The 22,379-nt window shown below is 40.7% G+C and overlaps 1 protein-coding gene across 2 annotated transcripts in view; it reads right to left on the bottom strand.

Moving 5' to 3' along the window:
- Nucleotides 1-22,379, bottom strand: part of CUL1 (cullin 1) — a 103,657-nt gene that overhangs the window by 64,735 nt on the left and 16,543 nt on the right. For both annotated transcript variants that reach the window (XM_028846424.2, XM_028846422.2), the window contains exon 2: nt 7,194-7,494. In XM_028846424.2, coding sequence (XP_028702257.1) covers nt 7,194-7,333 — 140 coding nt within the window. In that variant the 5' untranslated portion in view covers nt 7,334-7,494. The remainder of the gene's footprint in view (nt 1-7,193; nt 7,495-22,379) is intronic.

Below are 22,379 nucleotides of genomic sequence, written 5' to 3'. Positions count from 1 at the left end.
CACCCTCTGAAAAATAAATAAACACACACACACACACACACACACACAGAGTACTTCCTATCTTCACACATTAACAAGTTAACCTGTACCAAATGGCAAAACAGCAGGCTCACATACTATTCTGTATAATCCATCTGTAGTCATAAAAGAATAAAGTCCTATCCAGTCTGTGGGTAGGCGCATTTCTGAAAAGAAATATCCCATACGAAGCAAATAAATTCACATCTAATAGCATACTTCAAAAGCAAAAACTAATTGCAATTGATTATAATGAACTAAAAACTGTGTTACATAACGTTCAAAGTACTCTGAGTATATATACCATGAATCAAACTTTGAAAAATAGCTGAAGAACATGCCATATTTATACTAACCCTGCCCCCAACCAAAAAAAAAAAACATCACTTGTGACAAGTATGCAATCTCATAATTTCTACAGGGTCTTACTTTAAGAGATATATAATTTCTCAATTCTAAGAGTAACTTTAATAGTACTAGGTCAGTAGTAAAAGGTAGCGAGAATTTTGCAAGCTAGGACTTAACATTTGCAAAAGGCAGACGAATAAACTGTACTTTAAAATGCATGCTCTATACTGAAAATCTAGAAGCCAAAGAAGAGCAATTGTTAAAAACTCATCTATAAGCCCACCATCTTATAAGGGAGAGTTCCTTTCCACATGGTATACATAAAGGTTTTCAAAAGCAGGAGTGTGTGCTGATGGTTCACAGCTCACATACCACTTCACATCCTGCTTTCCCACAGCAATACATTACGAACATTATTCCATGTCAATAGTCTTCACTGCATTTTTAAACGCAGTTTATAGTTACATCAAATCCTTAATACCGAAGATTGAGGTTGTTTTCCATTGTTTCCTATTATTAAAATACGCTGAAGAGCCTTGCACATGTAATTCTGAATACAACTATTTCCCTAGGATAAAGGTTAAAAAATAAACAAATCGCTGGGCCACAGTACATTTTTATGTCTCTAGAAATATATTTCCAGGCCAGGCTTGTGTGGTTCATGCTTGTAACCCCCCAACTTTGGGAGGCCAAGGTGGGAGGATTGCTTGAAGCCAGGAGTTCAAGACCAGCCTGGGCAATATAGCAAGACTCCATGTCTGCAAAAAATAAAAAATTAGGTGTGGTGGTGTGCACCTGCAGTCCCAGCTACTCAGGAGGTTGAGGCGGGGTGGGTGGTGGAATCACTTGAGTCCAGGAATTGCAGGCTGCACTGAGCTATGATCGTGCCACTGTACTCCAGCCTAGGTGAAAGGGCAAGATGCTATCTCAAAACAAAAAAATCTATTTCTAAATTTCCCTCCAGAAAGATCATAGCAAACTAACATTTCTGCCTGCACTGTACAGCTTGGTCTCCTTGCCAACACTGGCTGTAATAGTCATTTCTTAACAATGTTTTTCAACATGATAGGTAAAAATAGGGTCTCACTCTGCTGCTCAGGCTGGAGTGCAGTGGTGTGATCATGACTCACTGCAGCCTCGACCTCCCAGGAGCAAGTGATTCTCCTGCCTCAGCCTCCTAAGTAGTTGGGACTACAGGTATGCACCACCACACCTGGCTATTTGCCTTTTTTTTTTTTTTAAGAGACAAGGTTTTGCTATGTTGCCCAGACTGGTCTCAAACTCCTGAGCTCAAGTGATCCACCTGCATTGGCCTCCCAAATTCTGGGAATTAAAGGTGTGAGCATGGCTGGCCTAATTCTTCATTTCTTTAACAGTTACAAGGTTGAACATTTTTCCATATGCTTACTATCTGCATTTTTTCTTTCTGTGAACCAGTATGTCCTTTTACAGACTTATCCTAAAACTATGGATAAATATGTATCTATACACACACAAGAGAAGGAAAGATTACATCTAAAAAATATGAAAACTTTCTATGTTTAGGTTCATTTGATGTAAGCCATGTTCATTAGGTGAGCAGAATCAGATTAATGTAAGACTCCTAAATGAAGAGTGCAAGATGAAAAGTGTCTAAACACATTTGTTGGGCTGGATGGTTATTCTAAAACAGACAGGGATCATCATTAATCTACTTTGAAGACAATTTGTTATTCCTTCTGTTTGATCTGCTGTTCTTTGAAATTTTGGTTTTCTATAAAGGAGAGAATTTTGCAGTGAGCAGGTGAAGTAGGACAGCTGCCACCTGAGCCCTCCTCTGCAGCTGCAGCTCCTGTGGAAGGGAAGGCGATGGTCAGAGTGTGGACCTGAAAAGAGTGGTGGTGGCAGCCAAGACGGGACTGCTCAACTGGCAGGTGCAGAGCTGCAGCAGGGACCAGTGTGTCCTGGCACAGCGTCCCTGCAAAGCACAGCCGCAGGCTCCAAGGGCTCAGGAGATTGACTCGGGTGAAAAAGTGCCCCGACCCCCAGCAATCACGAATCTTATCACAAAACATCAAAATAGACGATTAAATGTGAATTCTGAAAGTGCTTATGTTATGACTTACTGAGAGCAACCAAGATCAATCTCATTCTCATTCTCAAATATGAATGAATGATTCTCAAATCAACCAATTTCATTCTCAAATATGAAAGAGATTCTTATGGTGCTAGTGGGGGAAAAGAAGACTGGAAAAAGCAGGCTAAGGAACAGAACAAACTGATTCAGGCCACAGCACTGTACAGGAAGACAAACAGAAACTTCAAAGTTTATGAGAATTTATTGAGGTAGAGAGAGAAAAAAAGAAAGACATCAATATGAAAGTTTAAACTGATGCCAAGAGAAGGTAAAATTATGAATCTGAGGTACGTGACCTGGAAACAAGACACAGGTAGGTCTGGGGCCCAGAACAATGAATGGAAACCTCCAACACATGACCCGACACCTGGACAAGCTAGGCCGGACCCTCATACTTCACCGCATCCCCTTAAATGCCTCTCTAGCCAGGACCCATGTTTGTCTTCCAACCTAAGCACAACACCTGAAATATAGTGGAGTCAATAAATTGAATAAGAAATGCCAATACCCATTTCAAATTCGAAAGGAAGGAAACCTGGTATTTACCTACCTGCATAGAATTTTATTCTGTGTATTTTATTGTAAAAGAAAAACAGGCACTGCACTCCAGCCTGGGTTGACAGAGTGAGACTCTGTCTCTGGCACACACACACACACACACACACACACGCGCGCGCGCGCACACACACACACAGAGTTGCTGCATGGTAACTATACACATGTAGGACATCACAGAAAACTAGAAGTGAATAGTTGGAAGCGCTTCATAGATAGACTCACAGTGGAGAGTGATGGTTCAAGGCTAAAACTTTAGGAGAAAAACCAAGTCTTTGAGAAACGGCTAAAAACCAAGTTAACTAAAGTGGATCTTTCTGTCTGCAGATGCTCTGGCCATTTTCTTTTCTGTCTTATTTTTTTATTATTATTTTTTTGGCTTTTCCAAAATGCCCTTCTTTCACCATTTTGAGTTGAAAAGTCAAGATAAATATTTATGCTGTAGAATAACCCACCTCCCTGCTACAGCAACAACAAATGTCACTGGTTCCTAAAGGCTCCAAGAATATTTGTTTTACAGCAAGAAGCAGTTGCTTTTTCTAAAAAAACACTCAATTTTCTTCTCCAGGATATACAACGGGTAAAAATCTAGCTGTTAACTACCAACCAGAGTTAGGGGAAGGAAAAGAATCCCTCCTTTTTCTCTCAACCAGTTTTCCTTTCTAACCCACTTCCTTTGCCAACTGCTGATGAGGCATGTCTAATTTTGCAGAGTGATACTAGAACAGATGAGGCACTGCCAGCTCCTTCTTCCCCACTCCAAAGCACCTCCTGCCCTGAAATGCAACCTTTTACAACTGCATGTGTTACATGTCACAGTGAACAAGCCTTTAGGAGATTATTTTAAAATGACCAAATATACACCAGTAAGAGAAAACTTCTGAAAAACTGCTCTGTTATGCAACCTGGGGCTGGAATAATGGCAACATATACGCAATTCCAAAAAGTACTATGTGTAAATGGCTTAAAGTGAAGATGGCTCTACAAAAACATGACAGACAACTCAAAATTCTTTCAGTTCTCACAGTGATGCTGAAAAGATATGTCAAGAGTTAGGGGGTAAAATCATATTTTACGATTTTCAATAATAAATGTAAGTATACACTCTATTGTTTCACTTCTATCCTAATATATTGAAGAGTTAATCAAAATACTTCACAACTTCTCAAAGAAAATACAGAAATGTAATACTCTGAGAAATGGGATCCATTCAAATATAGTAGCTGAAGGCTACAGAGGGTCTAAAGGCGATTCTAGATTCAGACTGCTGAGAATCTTAAGACTCGCCTCACCACCACTACTAGCTGCTATACAACTAGGTTCCTGAAGCTTATCCACAGAGGAAGGTGACTGCCACCAGCCCGCGGTGAGATAAGGCTTAATGAGGTGTGGATGGTTCGAAGCACAAAGCCTGACACACAGGACTCAAACTGTAGCCATTCTTTCATAAAAATGTCCAAAGAATTAAAGAAAGATATTTTAGACTTGGTTTAGATTCTCCAATTTTTTGTAAATACATAGAGCTATTACTTTCTCAGACAAAACTGGAAAAAAAAAAAACTACCCAATTTGAGTGGCAGTCCTGAAAAAAATTAAAGTTGCAGGTACCAAAACAACTACAAATTATACAAATTTAATTATTTGTAGAATACAAGAATTCGGTAACTTCTGCTAATATACAAAGTCTCACTGTCTTATAAGCAAAAATAACCCATCAGAAAAAGGACCAACCTGATTTAGTAAGAAAGAACACATTAAGAAATTCCCAAGGCTGGGCGTGGTGGCTCATGCCTGTAATCCCAGCACTCTGGAAGGCCGAGGCAGGCGGAATGCTTGAGCCCAGAAGTTCGAGACCAGGCTGGGTAACTTGGTGAGACAGTCCCTGGGGGGGGGGGAATTTGCCGGGCATGGTGGTGTGTGCCTGTGGCCCCAAACACTTGAAGGCTGAGATGGGAGGATCGTTTGAGCCTGGGAGGCAGAGGGTGCAGTGAGCTGAGATCGTGCCACTGCACTTAGTCTGGGTGACAGAATGAGACTCTGCCTCAAAACAAAAACAAAAACAAAAACATAAAACCCATGACTTATAAAGCATATTAATTATATCTCAATAAGGTGGATTTTAAAAAGAAATTCTCCAGAGACAGATCAGCAGTGACACCTCCTTGGGCTCTGGAGCAGTGCTCTCCTGCTTTCTGTACATCAGAAATCCCACCCGTGTCTTGCCTCACCGGTGGAACCCCCACCCTTCAGCTTTCTTACAAGAGTTAAGAAAATGCCATACCTAGCAAGCCAGAACGCTGTTGGGTGGCATAATAGCCTCTCAGTTGGCAAAGACTCTATCTTCTTTAAAAGCATCCTACCCATCACAGCACCCTGCAATCCCACTCCTGAGTATACACCCTGGAGACCAGAAGTCACAGAGCCACTCAAAAACTCTCACACAATGTTTACAGTGGTATTAGTAACAGTCAAAAGGTGGAAAAAACCCAAATGGCCATCATTGATCAATGGGCAAACAAAATGTAGACTAGCTATACAATTGAGTCATAAAAAGGAACGACGTACACAGTGATACGTGCTACAAGGATGAAGCCTCCAAGCATGCTAGGTCAAAGAAGTCACATAGGCAGCCCACAGATCGTATGATCCCATTTATGCAAAATGTACAGAATGGGCAAATTCATAGAGACAAAGTAAATGATGGTTGCCAGCGCCTGGGGGGACGAGGGCATGAGGAGTGACTGCTATGGTAGAAGGTGTCGTTTTGGGGTGATTAAAATGTTCTAAAGTTAGATAGTGATGATAGGTGCAAATCTCTGTAAATATACTAAAAACCATTGCACTGTATACTTTTTAAAAGGTTGAATTTTATGGTACGTAATTACATCTCAATAAAGCTATTATTTTAAAAGTATTCTATATGTAAGTGTATATACATATATAAATATGCAAACACACAATACATTTTATGCTAATTCCGAGATTGACATAGTTTTATATCTACTTAATTGTTTTTTAGGATTCTGAAGTATTAACATAGGTAAGAACATACTGGAATATCACAAAAACTAGTTTGATAGTAACTGATATATTCTAAAAATTTAAACCTGAAGCTGTTGAATCAGCAACTTTAAAGTCCTAGAAACAGTGGCAATCTGCTCTCTCCTGAGTAAGCTTAACTCTAATTTCAATGTCATATTTGTATAGAATCAAGAAAACCTCCAAATTAGCTGGTGCATCTCCAACCACATGAATAGCGGGAGCTGCATCTCCTCCACCCTCATCACCTTCGTAGCACACAGCACAGTCCCCCATGCACACCATGGACCAAAAACAAAAGGAATAAAATTCTTTTTAGATATTGTACTTTAAAAAATAGGGCCATAGCCTGGGCAACATAGTAAGACTGTCTCTATAAACAATAAAAAAAATTGGCCAGGTCTGGTAGTATGTGTCTGTGGTCCCAGCTACTTGGGAGGCTGAGATGGGAGGACTGGTTGAGCCCAGGCAGTTGAGGTTGCAGTGAGCTGTGATCACACCACTGCACTCCAGCCTCGGTGACAGAGCGAGACCTTGTCTCAAACACACACAAAAATAGGGCCATAACAGGAAAACTTCTGCTCGATGTTCTATCCCTATAGATCAGGTGAACGAAATTTTCCTGTAAAAGGGCAGGTAGTAAATATTTTAGGCTTCATGGACAAAACTGTTCCTGACACAACTACTTAACTCTGTTCTCATAACACAAAGCAGCCATAGACAACATAGAAACAAACGGACAGTAAAACGAACGGTCTACTGAGAACCTCAGGACCTTGCTTTGGACCAGAGTTGCCTAAGGGAACCTTCTACAATGACAGAAATGTTTTATTTACTCAACACACAGCTAGTGTGCCTAAGGAACTGAACCTTTAAAATATTTCAAATGTAAACAGCTACGTGTGCCCAGTGGTGACTGTACTGCCCAGCACTGCATTTGACTAAAAATGAACCAGTTCTACTCTGTTCAAAAACTTAAGGCTAAAAATGAACCCTGTGATTATTTTACAAGATGAACTGGGAGGAGAAAACAATATAAAATTCTAATAATTCATAAGTCTTACTAGTAAATAATCAAAACTCTAAGCAAATCAACCTGCACTAGGCAGGAGGATACGTGTAGAGCTCCATATATCTGGACTTGGCCATGCTCTGCCGCGTGTACACCTGCTGGATGCCGGCTCTGAGGTCGTCCCAGATCTGGTCCAGGCCAATCTGCTTCAGGCCATGGGGGTTCTGGCTCCGGGTTGACGACATTGTGAGGGATGTTCTAAAGTCGTCCAGTGCAGCAATCCTTATTCAAAGTACAGCTAGTTCTCCATTAGATGAAAATATACAGTACCATTCCAAATTTATTCACAGCAGCTCAGAAAGGATGTCCTTTAAATGTAGAGAATGAAATCTCATTGCAGGCAAACCTGAGGAAGAAATAAAGAGAATTAGTGGATTGTCTCTGGGGTACTGTAATAGGGTGAAACACACTGACAGAAACACTCAGTCTGCAGGCATTAGCAGGGCCCAGTCTAATCCAGAGACCATTTCTCTATGTGGAAACACATTCATGTTAATTATGTGGTCTGTGTACAAAAACATGCTTATTTAGTTCAAAATCATTACGATATTAGCACTCAAGAGAAAAGCTGGATAAAAATTTGCACAAGCACAACTAACTCTGTTGCCTTTCTCTGCCTTCTAAAGTTATCAAAAAAATATATCATTTGACCTAGATGACAATTAGAAAGACAAACTCAAAGAAAAAAGGGCAAAGGATATGCTCAGGAAATTCCCAGGAACACAAACAGCTAATAAATAGGAAAAATCATTCAATCTCACGGGTTACCTAGGACTTTTAGTAACTTTTCTCTTAGAATTCAGCGAGAATGCAAATGTTGGTGAGGCTGAAAATGAAAGGAAATAAGCACTCCCTTTTTAAGGAGGGAATCTGGCAAGAATTATCAAGATTTAAAATGTACTCCTGGGCAAAGGATATGAACAGACATTTCTCAAAAGAAGACATTCATACAGCCAACAGACACATGAAAAAATGCTCATCATCACTGGCCATCAGAGAAATGCAAATCAAAACCACAATGAGATACCATCTCACACCAGTTAGAATGGCAATCATTAAAAAGTCAGGAAACAACAGGTGCTGGAGAAGATGTGGAGAAACAGGAACACTTTTACACTGTTGGTGGGATTGTAAACTAGTTCAACCATTATGGAAAACAGTATGGCGATTCCTCAAGGATCTAGAACTAGATGTACCATATGACCCAGCCATCCCATTACTGGGTATATACCCAAAGGATTATAAATCATGCTGCTATAAAGACACATGCACACGTATGTTTATTGCGGCACTATTCACAATAGCAAAGACTTGGAATCAACCCAAATGTCCATCAGTGACAGACTGGATTAAGAAAATGTGGCACATATACACCATGGAATACTATGCAGCCATAAAAAAGGATGAGTTTGTGTCCTTTGTAGGGACATGGATGCAGCTGGAAACCATCATTCTTAGCAAACTATCACAAGAACAGAAAACCAAACACCGCATGTTCTCACTCATAGGTGGGAACTGAACAATGAGATCACTTGGACTCGGGAAGGGGAACATCACACACCGGGGCCTATCATGGGGAGGGGGAAGGGAGGAGGGGGGAGGGATTGCATTGGGAGTTATACCTGATGTAAATGACGAGTTGATGGGTGCTGACGACTTGATGGGTGCAGCACAGCAACATGGCACAAGTACACATATGTAACAAACCTGCATGTTATGCACATGTACCCTAGAACTTAAAGTATAATAATAATAATAAAATAAAATAAAATAAAAAAATAAAATAAAATAACATAAAATGTACTCCGAATTCAGAGAGACCTGAGTTTGAAGCTCAGTGCCACACCTACTAGGTAGGTACATGCAGTACTGGATGAATTTCTTAACCTCTCTAAGCTTTAATTTCCTAGTCTGCAAAATGGAGGCCAATTACTTTCCTCAAATGGATGTTGTAGAGTGTAAATAAAATAATGTGTAAGAAACTACTTAACACAGAGTAAATGCTTAACACATGGTAGTGGCTACTATTTCTAAGGATACGAAGCTAATGCCAAATACAATATATAATGCTTCAGCATCTTAGACTCATAAGTAACTTAGGTATTCAATATTGTATCAAACCAGTACTTCTCAATGCATAACATCACAGACATAATTTAAGGACTACCTATGTGTATCACATCAAAATGTATAGGTTTTAAATAGGTATTTCCAGTGCAAATGAAGAAACACTGAATTATTTTAATGGTTTCATAAAACAAATGTTATTGGGAAGTAAACGAGATCTGGAACAATGAGGCTAGGTTATTGAAGCCTGCAAACCTATGTCTGAGTTACCTTGTCAAGTAATTCAGCTCATCCTATATCCTCAATGGCATTGCAGAGCTCTGTGTGATCTAAGGCACATTTAGGGACCCTGTCAGGTCATGCTTAAGGAGTAAGTCTGAACCACTGAAACCCATTCTCTAATTAATTTATTTATATTCTGGGCTGTGGGTCTTAATATTTTATAAATCTACAACACCATTCCTGATCCTGAAAGCATTTTATGTCTTAGATTCAAATTGGTATGTTCAAATGTGGAATATAAAAGTATCTAACACAAGGACTCCCTCAAGTTTTAAGAAACTGACAACTCAGCAACCACTCTGGAAATGTTTCCTGTGTGTAGTTTCCATGTGCTTTCCTTTCATCATCTACTTTGGGAGGGTCAATAGCACACTTAATAATAAGAAGCATGTTTTGGACTGGTGGTGCCATCTGATAGCATCAACTGTTTGGACCTACCCTACTTTCCCCATCACTTAATTTTTTCCTAAGGGGAAATAATCACTTAAATTCCCCAGACTCATAGTTCAGTTAATTCTATCTTGGATGATCTTTCTCATACCTCTCTAGATGCTCTTTTACTCCTTTTCCTTTTACTTGTCTTATAATTGCTATCAGCAACTGAAAAAAAAAGTTCTACTCTGCCCCCCAAATGCCTTTCTCCATCAGCCTTGTCTGTGTCAGTGAGTGGCAACACCACATGTATCCACAAGTCAGAAACCTGGGAATGAGTCTGATGCCACAGCCCTCACCTTTCACACTCAAGTGCTACGAACTTCACTTCAAATCCATTCGCTCATCTCCACTTCCTCCTCTAGTAATCATCGCCATCTCTTACCTGGGCCACTATTTTAATTGTCTAAACTAGATTGGAATACCTTGTGTCTGCTTGTATCATTCTTGACATGGCAGTCAGCTGTCTAAAATCCCTGTCATCCTAAGACGGTGTCATCCTAATTCTGAATAGGCTGTCACCCTAAGAGCAACAGGAAGCCAAGGCAGAGTTTGAAGAAGGGAAATCCTTAATATGGCACTATCAGATCCTTTTCTCTCTATTTGCCTCTTACAAAACCTCAACCCTCCCCCTCCCTCCCCTCAGGTTCAGCCGTACGGATGTCCCTTCCCTGGCCATGCCAGTCTCCTTTCCCCACCAGAGGATCTCTGCATCTGCTGCTGCCTCTGCCTAGACAGTTCTAGAAAGTTCCTCCCCTTCTTCAAGTTGCCTTCCAGTCATACTTTCAAAGGAGCCTTACTAGGAAGTCCCAGAAGATGTTCAGGTTTGCCTTTAAATGGGATTTTCCCTTCTTAACACTTACTCCGGGCCATAATCCTGCACTGGTTTCTGTACTGTAACTCCCTCACTTCACTGGGGTGCAAGCCCCACAGGCTCGTGAGAAACTCATACGGAGCCTGGCATGCCACTCAATAAATATTTTACATAAATAAATGAAGGAATAAATTAGGGAATTGAAAAGCTATATGTCTTAAGAAGATTTAGGAATAAAATACCAGTATCATCAAGCATCTGAACTTGCTCAAAATCCCTCTTTAGAATCTCTACAAAATTCTATCTCGTTTCTTCTAAACTTGTTCCTTCAAATATTGGATTTTAGGCTAAAATTTATGTCTTGCTGTTTCATTTAGTCATGTTTTACATTATTTTGGTCATTGCAAATATATACATATCCCAACACAGTGTTTAAACAGGCTTATGAAAATCACAGAATTTTAGTGACTACTTAGTTTTAATGTTTAGTAGGAAGCTACCATATGTCAGGCACCGTCCTAGGCATTATTTACTCTTAACGGTAAACAGACATGGTCTACGCTCATAATGCTACACTGACGGAATAAAGCGTGCTTATTCATTTATTTATTTTTAAATAGGGTATCACTCTGTTGCTCAGTCTGGAGTACAGTGGCATGATCACAGCTCACTGCAGCCTCAACTCCCTGGGCTCAGGTGATCCTCCCACCTCAGCCTCTCAAATAGCTGAGACTACAGGTTAGGACAACCATGCCTGGCTAATTTTTATTATTTATTTTTTAATTTTTTTTTGTAGAGATGGGGTTTCGCCATGTTGCCCAGGCTGGTCTTGAACTCCTGAGCTCAAGCAATCCTCCTGCCTCAGCCTCCCAAAGTGCTGGGACTACAGGTGTGAGCCATGGGGCGCCCAGCCAAGTATACTTCTTTCTAAGATGCTGACACATAACTTTTGGTATATAACCTACTTGTAAATCAGAAACTTTATGTGCTATGCATTTGTGTACCAAAAGCATTTGTTCTTAAGAGCCAAATATAATCACTGGCAATTAGAGGTTAACCTTAATGATAGTTCTGACCCTTCCTCTTCAGTAGAAGAAACTAATTCAAAGAAGCAATCAAAGTTGGCAAGCTCCTAATGCTACAAAGTAGCAGGACCACAAACTAATACACTGTAGTCTGAATTTTAGGTTCTTCCATTTTTAGGGTGTCGAAACAGTGAAACTACTTTAAGTCATAGGAAAAAACAACCAATTGCCTATTTGTTAAATGAGGAAACTTCAACATCTCCAATTAAAAGAGCTGATAGCTTTAAAGAGTTAGTAAGTCAGTCCTAATTGCATCAGCATTAAATCTACTCAAATATTTTGAAATTTAAGAAAGCCCACTGTTTTTTTTTTTTTTTAAAGCCTGACTTTTGAAAAACTAAGATAAACTCTGCAACGATCAGGACAATTTGAAAGATAAAGTCAAGATACCAGCAATCCTCTAGCAAAGTTAAAATATACCAAATAAAATGGTCAATGTGGATTTTTCATAACACCTCCATTCTCTTATCTCAGCATAAGCACATCAAATATGTTCTTTACATATTCTCTATCCTTTGTATACATTTCTGATTCCAATTATGAATCTTACTCTGTTAAAACTCACTGATAATCTATGAGATCAAATACAACTTCTCATGTCACACTGTCAAGTTTACTTGCTGTACACTTTTTGTGTCCAGGTCTACGCACGGGAACTTTATGCCACATCACACCTCAGTTTATATTCCGAATACGCTGAAAAATTAGCAAAATCTTTTATTCTTGCCACTATGTGATTTATTCTTCTCTATCCATTCCCTTTTTTCTAGTTGTTCCCACTGAGTATCTAAAATTCATGCATAGATGATCTGAGGTTTTCAAAAATTCATACTTAAGTGGGTGGGTTTAAAGAGGATGACCTAATCTTACATTTTTAATATCCCCCAAACAGCCTCACTTATGTACTTAAAATATTAATCACTAATACAGCAAAGAAACCTAAAACAAAGTCTACAAGGAAATGTTAGAAGTAAGCACATCACGAAAATGTCTAAAAGGACAGATAGGTCACACGCATGCTGGGCAGCAACAGAGACCTGTGGGCAGGTCCCAGGCAGGGGCCTCTGGAGCCGATGCTGAGACCTGGCTTGGGTAGAAGATGCTTCTTAGAGATGGGCACCCACGAGATGACAAGGAGGAAGCAGATGAGGCAGAGAAAAGATGAACTGTGATGTAGGCCCTACAAAGCCAGCATCAGCCCGACAGGGAACTCTAACAACTGTTGCCAGAGGGTCTCACACGGGCTGCAGGTCAGGCCGTTAACCCCAACCCGGCTGAGAAGGGCGCAGCCCGGTCCAGGCAGCTCTGCAGTTGAGGCCCGATGGCGCTAACACCGGGAGTCAAGTCCTTCCTTGAAGGGGCATCTGGGTGGGTCACCTGTGTATCTACCAGCCTGCTCCAACGGATACAAGAGGCTCGGGTAATGAAGCTTTCCGGTTTAGCGGGGTAGGGGTGTGTGTTTGTATGTGTGTGTATGTGTGTGTGCGTGTATGTGTGCGAGTGTGTGCGCGTGTGCGTGTGCACGTGCTGAATGCCCATGCTTAATCTATTGATGCATCACTCAAGTGTCTGTTGAACTGAACTGATTGTTAAACTGCTGGGACAATAAAATAGAATACAGGTGCCCACAAAATACTTGCTTCTCTGTTAATGTTCAATTTTATTTTACAAACTATATATCCACCATCTTATAATCAGGCCATCAAAGAATGTCACTCTTAAGCAGATTTCATAACAGTCAGAGAGGTTCAAGTGATTTTTAGGTAAGGGGTAAAAATATTTTCCTCATAAATCACGTCTCATAGCTAGAAAACCTAGGAGGTCCCCAAACCTAAAGATATGGAAAACAAACAAACAAAAAAAACCCAAAATGTACTTAGGAAATCAAGTAGTTTTCAAAAGTACTCAGGTACAGGAGATCCTTGGCGTTGCAGGAGTTACTAATTGTGGTTATGAATGTCCACGAGTTTCGGGCATGTACCCTGCAGATGTGCCACCTCCTGACTTGGACACACAGGTGGCCGGTGAGTGAAGCAGGCCGACAGGGGGGACAGCCACAGGGCCCCTCCTCACAGCTTCAGTGTTCTCTAGACGGCCAGCCCAAACCATGCTCACAAGCTCTCGCTAATCCCCAGAGAGGGATTATCATTTTCTTGACAGGAAACCAAGGCACAAGATGCAATTAGTCAAGGACAAGAAGCAATGGCAGAGCCAGCTGTGCCTCCACACACACTAGCTGCTGGCTCCCGGAGCCCGCATGAGCATTTACCGTAGACACACACGCGCAGACACACGCGCGCAGACACGCACGCGCGCAGACACACACGCGCGCCACAGTTATACTTCACTTTCATCTAACCCTTGGAAAATAATGGAATACAACAGTCAAAATAAACAGGTCTAACAGGAGAAGGCAGTCATATACTTAAGAACTTGTCTCACAGAAAAGACTGTTATTCCAAAGGAAGATGAAAGCCAACAGAATCAATATGAAACAAGCGCCCTAACAGTTCCAACTGTGAACTAATCAAACAGGCTGTTTCTCAAGATTAACGGTGCATAAGATTCCTCCACTGAGCAGAAGTGTGAACTAACTAAATGACCTGCAAAACTCCTGAAAAATATATCTTCTTTGATATTAGTAATTTCAGTTTCATCCATGCATACTGAAAGGGCTTTTGAAAAAGAGCACTTACAACAGTCTTCCACTAAACACTAATTGGAACATCAACTGAACTGAACATCAAGGGAATTGGGGAATTACTAGCTTTAGTGAAGTTAAATACTTTGTTTGCTGCAAGACTTCAGAGGTCTTGATAAGTGAACATGCCTTATGAATTTCCATCAGAAAAACAGTATAAAGCATCTTCCCCCAAACTTACTTGGCCATGAAATATTTTTTCCTGAACATATCTGGAGACCAGTAGTGTGTTTCAAGAAAACTCCAGTATTTCAAGGAACATAGCTTTAAAAAAAAAAAAAAAAAAAAAAAAAAAAGATCTGTGCTGACCCCTACTGACTTCTAGCTCTTTGGGGATCAATCACACACACTGGTTCGGCTACTTTTTTCACTTAAAACTGATATACCTCACTTCACTTAATGAAATATACCTCATTTTTTTGGTGAGTCATATATTCTGTTAATCATCAATAATAATACCTAACAAAAAGCTTTCAAGTATTTACTTTTTAACAACTATAATACTGCAACAAGCAGCCTGATAAGTATTTACTTTTTGCTTACTTGAGTGATTGATAAATACCTATATGTACCTATCTGACAAATATGATACTGACTATGATGCTGTCTACCAAGACAGGAAACATCAGAGAGGAACAGGTCTACAGAAGGGCAGTTGCCCTTGGACATGTGAACCTGAGGTCCTTGTGAATCACCCCAGGCAGCTGGACACACAGGGCCACAGCACAGAAGAGAAGGTGGCCCTAGACAGCTGATCTCTGGGGTCCACCACCTGATCCTGGGAACCACAGTTCCTCAGGGGAATACGGCAGAGAGACGGCCCAAACTGAGTCCCGAGTAACATTTAAAAACTGACTGGATGATGGAGAACCCATAGAGTTTGTAACTGCAAAGTCACAGCCAGAAACAAAGAGAAGAAACCCAAGCCTGGAAGCCAAGAGAAGAAAGCAGCGGTTACATAAAACTGTGACCTTCTAAGTTCTTTCATCTCTCTTAACCCACCTCATGGGTTTGTGGTAAGGATGAAATAAGCCAACACTGTTTCAAAAATGCTAACTATTACTTTAGTAGAAATCTAACTGGAACGGGTAGGGAGGGACAAAAAGACGACCTTGAGCATGTGGGCTGTGAAGGAGTAAGAAAGCTGGAAAGGGTATGATGCCAACCAGGCTCACATGCCTCATCCTCTTCCTGCCTCTGGCTGGGAAGAGGGTCCTCACTCAAGGGGGACTGTGGGAGCTCCACGGTCCAGGTGAGAAGGCTCAGCAGGACGCCACCTGCAAATGACTGGAACAAAACACAGCTCAAGGAAACGAGGCTGAAGCCTGGGGTGGCCTGCAACCACCTTTGATAATAGGTTTCAGGAGTGGAGAAGAAGGTTCTGGGCTGTGCCAAAGTGTCCAATTAATTTCTGAACTCTGGTAGTTAGCAGATGATCACTGCAGGGACAGAAATGGCTAGTGCAGAGGAACTCCAGAGTCTTTCTCTGGGTCAACGGCTGTCAACCCACACGAGGAGGAGGCGGACCCCCGTCTGCAGCCTGCAGACCTGCAGGACGGCGGAGGACAGGAACAGCCACACCGGGAGAGGGCTTTAAGGAGTCTTGGTCTTTATGGAAGAGCAATGGGGTTGGAGCAGTGTGAGAAACGGCCATGGAGGAATTTCGCATTCATGGATGAGGACTCGAGAGAGGTCCAGGAAGAACTGAGGTGGGTAAAGAAGTGAGGGGAGTGGAGTGGGGAGTCCCAATCAGAGGATGTAGCAGGCAGCTGAGGGTGTTCGTTAGTGCAGAAGGCAGAAAGATGACTTGATGGCCTGTGTCAGTCTGTGACCACAGGGAGAGCCACTGGGGATTCAAACCTCCAGCGTCAGGAGGGAGGGGCTTCCGCTTTGCAAGATTCAGCCATGGCCCGAGATTGGACAGGGCCAAGCATTTCTTCAACACCTATCTAACCAATTACGCCTTATGTGTCCTCCTAATCTATTACTCCTTTGACAACTCCTAAATACACAGTAGAGCAGAATATAACTTCTTAAAACTTTAAGAATTGTAAGCTTTTACTTGCAGCGTGGCACATAAGATATGAAACTGACAGTAAAACAATTTAGACTTAGAGACACTCGTATATGAATGCCAGAAAATACACAAACACATGCATTTGCTGCACCGTTTATAAGAGCAAACCAAACCAACCCGGAAACAACCCACATGCGCACCAACAGGAGAACTCACAACTAAGCAGGACGGTCACACAACAGACCACACAAAATGAGCCAACTTCAGCTACAGGCTTCAACATGGGTGAATTTCAGGAGTCTTGAGTGAAAAAAAAAAAAAAGGTGACAAAGGAATATATACAGTATATCATTTTTATATCTACTAAGATTAATTTTAAGAGAGTACTTCTATGAAAAGAGAGGTTAGCTCTCCCCGACACGAATGGAAGGCACCGTAGTGACCCACACACACTTATCTGCTTAAAACAGTGGCTGCTGTGGTTTCATTGTACTTATGTTAAAAAAAATAATACTAGCTAGAGATAACATATTTTTGAGATTGAAATGACATAATGGCTGGGATTTACTTTACAATTTTGCAGAGAAAAAAAAAGCTGAGAGATAGGTACACTGCAGTTTCTACTTTCCATAATAAAAAGCTAACAAAAACCTCAGCAAACCTATATAACATAAGTAAAAATAGAAAAGCAAAAGCATTTAGGGTGAGGGGCAGGCAATTAAAACATTGTGGAACAATTTAGCAGGTGAAAGGATATTCCAGGCCTCTCAGAACTGAGACTGGAAAGCGCAAGCTCAGAAATTTTTGAATTCCATAAGAAATTATTAAATTCTAAGTTTTAAATGAATGGAATGGCTGAAAAAGAAAGAGGCTAATACAGCCAACCTGAGTTTTAAGTGTACAGCCAAGATTAGGTAAAACTGCCTAGGCAAGAAAACTGAAGCTTTAGGCTATATACACGTTACAAAAAGCTCTGTTGAGGATTTTAATAATACACTTCTACAGTTTCAAGTTAATAATTTCAGGAGTAAAAAACCAGCAACAAGCCACCAGATCTGTGGTGGCACCTTCTACTTTGCCCAACCCTCGACAACTCCAACCTGTTCCTCACTCCAGCTCTCCCTCCTCCTTCCGCTGGATCTTCCAAAGGCCACAGACTCACATGTTCAACACTGAACTCCTCTCTCCCTGCCTTTCTTCCCAACTTAGTTGTCACAAGCCTCGGCTGCCCAGCTTGGAATCCTAGGAGTTTCGAAAGCACCACCCTCTCTTCTAACTGCCCAAACATCTAATCCTATCTATTTTCCTCATATTGCGTGCAATCTCACTTTTCCTCCCCATTCCTTCTACTAAGACTTTCAACTGAGGGTCATGCTTAGCCTCTCGACTGGTCTCTCTGTCCCTTCAAACTCACTCCTGCTTCTGCATTTCCCATCAGCTTTGATTCCTCTCTATTCTTACCCCCGATGAAAAATCAGTTCTGTGAATTCTATCTCCTTCTTATCCTCCTTCTCTTTACACTCCCAACTGCCAGAGTCTAGGCATTATTACTTCCCATCTGGCTCACTGACTAAAGGGTCTTCACTGGTTGCATCCCCTCCAATCCATCCTCCATATTGCTGCCCCACAATTTCTAAAACACAAACAGGCACTCACTCTGTTAACTGAATGAACTGCAGGGACCTTTTTCTATATGCTACGTTTTATTTACCCACACCCATGGCACCTCCAGAATGTCCACTGAGTACAACTGTTCCCTGTCAGCTTATTAACTATATAAAGAAAGAACTAATATTTACTGTGGGCTGCTATGCTAGACTCTGTGCAACAGCTTTAATGCTTTCACTGATTTACTCCTCACAGTAAATATATTCTCTGCATGCACAAGCTACAGTTCACAAATGAGGAAGCCCAGGCTCAGAGGTGTTACCCATGCTGTTTCCTTAGAAGGCAGGAGTTTCTCATTCCACCTCCTTGAGAAGTGTGCTACCAAGAGTTACTCCTGCATCTGACATTACAACCTGGCTTCAAAAGGAAGCATGCAAAAAGACAGGTGAAAGCTTCATGATATGAATATGTAAAGACAGGTCCAAACTGCTGCCAACGAATAGGTCAGGGAAGAACTAGCAAATTCATGAGCTTGACTTTTACTCACATTTACACTCCCAAAGCTATTTAAAGCTCTACTTTGTTTGGATCTTCACTGGTTACTATTTTGAATGTTATATTATTCTACATTTTTTAATCAAGATAAATTTTTAACTAAAGATGCCAGGACAGGGACTAATATCTCATAAATACAGACCAAGAACTTGGGCATTCAGTGTTTGGACATCTGCCAAGAAGGACATTTACTAATTAGGTAAGACTACATGAGTTCGTTACTGAAATTCAAGGCTTGAAAAATTTGTACTTACTTAGAAGATTTATGCCATCCCTTTCTATATAAAACTATGGAAACTCTCAAATGATTAAAATTGACAAGCAGCATAAAAAAATTTCAATTAACAAACACCCTAATAGACAGCTTCCTAGAGACGGTAGCTAAATTTTATCTCTACTTACTTAAAGCCATTCTAAACCTTTAAGTTCACTAGCTCTAAAGTCAGAGAAATAAAATAAACACATACCCAAATAAGAAATGGGTTCTGCTTCTCAAACAATTAATTCCAAGTCAAAGTCTCAAGACATTAATTTATCACATATGCTTGCATTGCCTTGTTCATGTTGTTACTCAAAGCTAATAATTAAACATCTGGGGCATTAAAAGTCCATGTTCACTCAACATAAATCTGTCATATGCTCCATTAATTCTACCAGATATCTACCCCCAAAAAACAAAAAAAATCAGTTTCCACCCAAAGACTTGTACATGAATGTTCACAGCACTTTATAATAGCCCCAAAGCGGAACAACCCAAATGTCCACCAACAGGTAAAAGGATAAGCAAAATGTGAGGCAGCCACATAATAACGCCACACAGTCAGACTACTTGGCAAAAAAAAAAAAAAAATCAAGTACTGATGCAGCATGGATGAACCTCAAAAACATTAACACTAAGTGAATGCCAGATGCAAAAGACCACGTACCATATGACTCCATTTATTACATGAAATGTCCAGAATAGTCAAATCTATAGAGACAAAGTAGGTTAGTAGTTGCCTGGGGTTGGGAGGAGGGTGGGAATGGGGAGTGACGGCAAAGAGACACACAGGATCTTTCCAGGGTGATGGAAATGTCCTAAACTTGCATCGTAGTGACGGCCACACAACTCTAACTTCACTAAATATCACTGAATTATACATTTTAAATGAGCAAATTTTATAGTATGTGCATTAAACCTCAATAAAGCTGTTAAGAAAAGACAAAGAACAGACTTAAAGCACGCTAGCTGTAAATCTTATGGTTCAAATTCAGTTCCTTCACAGAAAGGAATGCATCTCTGCAAGACGACCAGGTTCTGTGTACATATGGGTCTTGACATCAGCACTAAAAGCAAATTACTGAGTATTCTACCAGAAAGTTAGCTTTAGGAAATGCTATGTAAGACATTACCAATAGAGGGATTTATACTCTCCTGCAATAATACACATAAACAGGTGAAAACACAAACGTCAAAGTTTTGCCTGCAGGTATTGGAAGAGATGTCATATGGCATGCATGATGTGCTGCCATATTAAAGATACAGACAAAAATGGCAATACAAGTTAATAAGGGAAAGAAGTCATTTCAGGCTATGAGAATCAGGAAGCCTTTACAGAATGTGTGCTTTGAGCGTTTCTCAGAGGATGAGCAGGATTTGAACAGCAGTAGAGGTACAGGGAAGCTGATATCCAAGGGAAGACAAGCATGAGGCAGAAAACCGATCACAGGAGCCCGGTGAAGGATTTGGGCAAGTCATGAGAGGTGGCGGCTGGGTCAGTGGGAAGACGATGCAAGGCCTTTATTCCGTGAGGGTGACAGAGTTATGGGAGGTTTCGGAGAAGACAAGTGACACTGACATAAAGGCTCAACTTAGACCAACAACAATGGAAAGAGAGAGGCCCAAGACACAGGCGACACAAAGCAGTCATCGTGGTGACTGGTCACACCGGATGGGGTGACACAGGTAAGAAAGAATTCAGGACAACAAAGGCTCAAATTTATACTTTCAAACTTCCAACAATTTATTTCTGGATTCAAGAACTTGACAGACACTACTTTCAAAATTCAAAACAAGGCCGGGCATGGTGGCCTGCAATCCTAGCACTTTGGAAGGCTGAGTCAGGCAGATCACCTGAGGCCAGGAGTTTGAGACCAGCCTGGCCAACATGGTGAAACCCTGTCTCTACTAAAAATATAAAAATAAGTCAGGTGTGGTGGTGTGTGCCTGTAATTCCAGCTACCCGGGAGGCTGAGGCAGAATTGCTGGAACCCTGGAGGTGGAGGCTGCAGTGAGCAGAGATTGTCCCACTGCACTCCAGCCTGGGTGACAGAGCGAGACTCCATCTCAAAAAAAAAAAAAAACGAAAACAAAATTCAAAACAGGACAGCTATCGCTCAAGAAATGTTCCATGGTAAGAACAGGAATTTGCCAGATCTAATAACATGACAGATGCATTTACCCTTTGACCTAGCAATCCACTTCCAGGAATCTATTCCCAAAATGTGCCAGCCAAAACCACAAGAAGTGGTAAATTCAAGTTCTGTCACTGCAAAAGACTTGAAATCAACCCCAAATCCATCAGTAGGGGACAGGAAGACTAAGTTAGGACAATGAGCACCGCGCAATGACAGGAACTATTAAGAAAAAAAGAAAGGAGCTCCACATACTGATAAGAAAGTAAATTCTTAGCGGATACTTAACTGAAAACAGGCATCTTTTGTGTGTGATGGGAGTAAATACTAACATGTAAGTGTAGATATATTTTTCTTTCCAAGAAGAAAACTTGGGAGGCTAAACTGAACACTAATAAAAATGGTTACCCATGGGGGAAGGAGAAAACAGTGTGGCAGACGGGTGGAAGTGAGACTACAGTGGGGTCCATGGGTGGATTTCAGGGGGCTTCTCAATGTAAATGGGGCAAAAAATTACATCTTTATTTTCACTAACATTTGATGGAAATTTGACAATTCCTTTGATTATGAATGCAGGCAACAGATGCAGTACTTTTAACAAAGTGTCCAACTTTGCCAGCAAGAAATCACAAAGATTTTCATTATTCCACGCTAGACATTGCCAGTATCATTTATGCTCATCAACACCTTGAAATTATAGTGGTTACATATGAAGTCTATAACTACTAGATCTTATATAGGAAGATGTCTGCATGTGTTAGCATGTGGAATTCTCAGGAATGGACATGTTTGCTACACTTTTGACACTTTTTATGATTAAAAAAAGCAAAGAAGTTGTACCGTAAAAGCTAGAAGAACATCTTGGAGCCATATGTGGCCTATAGGATCTCAAGCAATTACAGCCTCTGTCTTAGCTAATTATCCAGCAACAATATAATTGTAAATAAATATGAACTCACAAGTACGAAATATCATGGCAGTTCTAGGTTACAGGATGATCATCCAGACATACAATGTATTTATATGAAATTCTTTATATCACTAAATTGAACACTCAGTTTAAAAATTCTCATGCTGGCAAAACCCCAGGAGTAAAGGGAGTTAGAGAGGAAGAACTCTATATAAGAAAGTGAGGATTAACAGAAATAGATAAGTTATGAGAAGCAGCCTGAAACTAGAAAGAAGATGAAGAGCTTAATTTTAGATAAGTTGAATGTGATTTTTTTTTTAAAGGCTGGCAGTTTAAAAATTGTAGCCCAAAGGAAACTACACCTGA

This window comes from Macaca mulatta, chromosome 3 (assembly GCF_049350105.2).
Source record: "Macaca mulatta isolate MMU2019108-1 chromosome 3, T2T-MMU8v2.0, whole genome shotgun sequence".
Taxonomy (NCBI): Eukaryota; Metazoa; Chordata; class Mammalia; order Primates; family Cercopithecidae; genus Macaca; species Macaca mulatta.
This window is presented reverse-complemented; position numbering and strand designations above follow the sequence as displayed.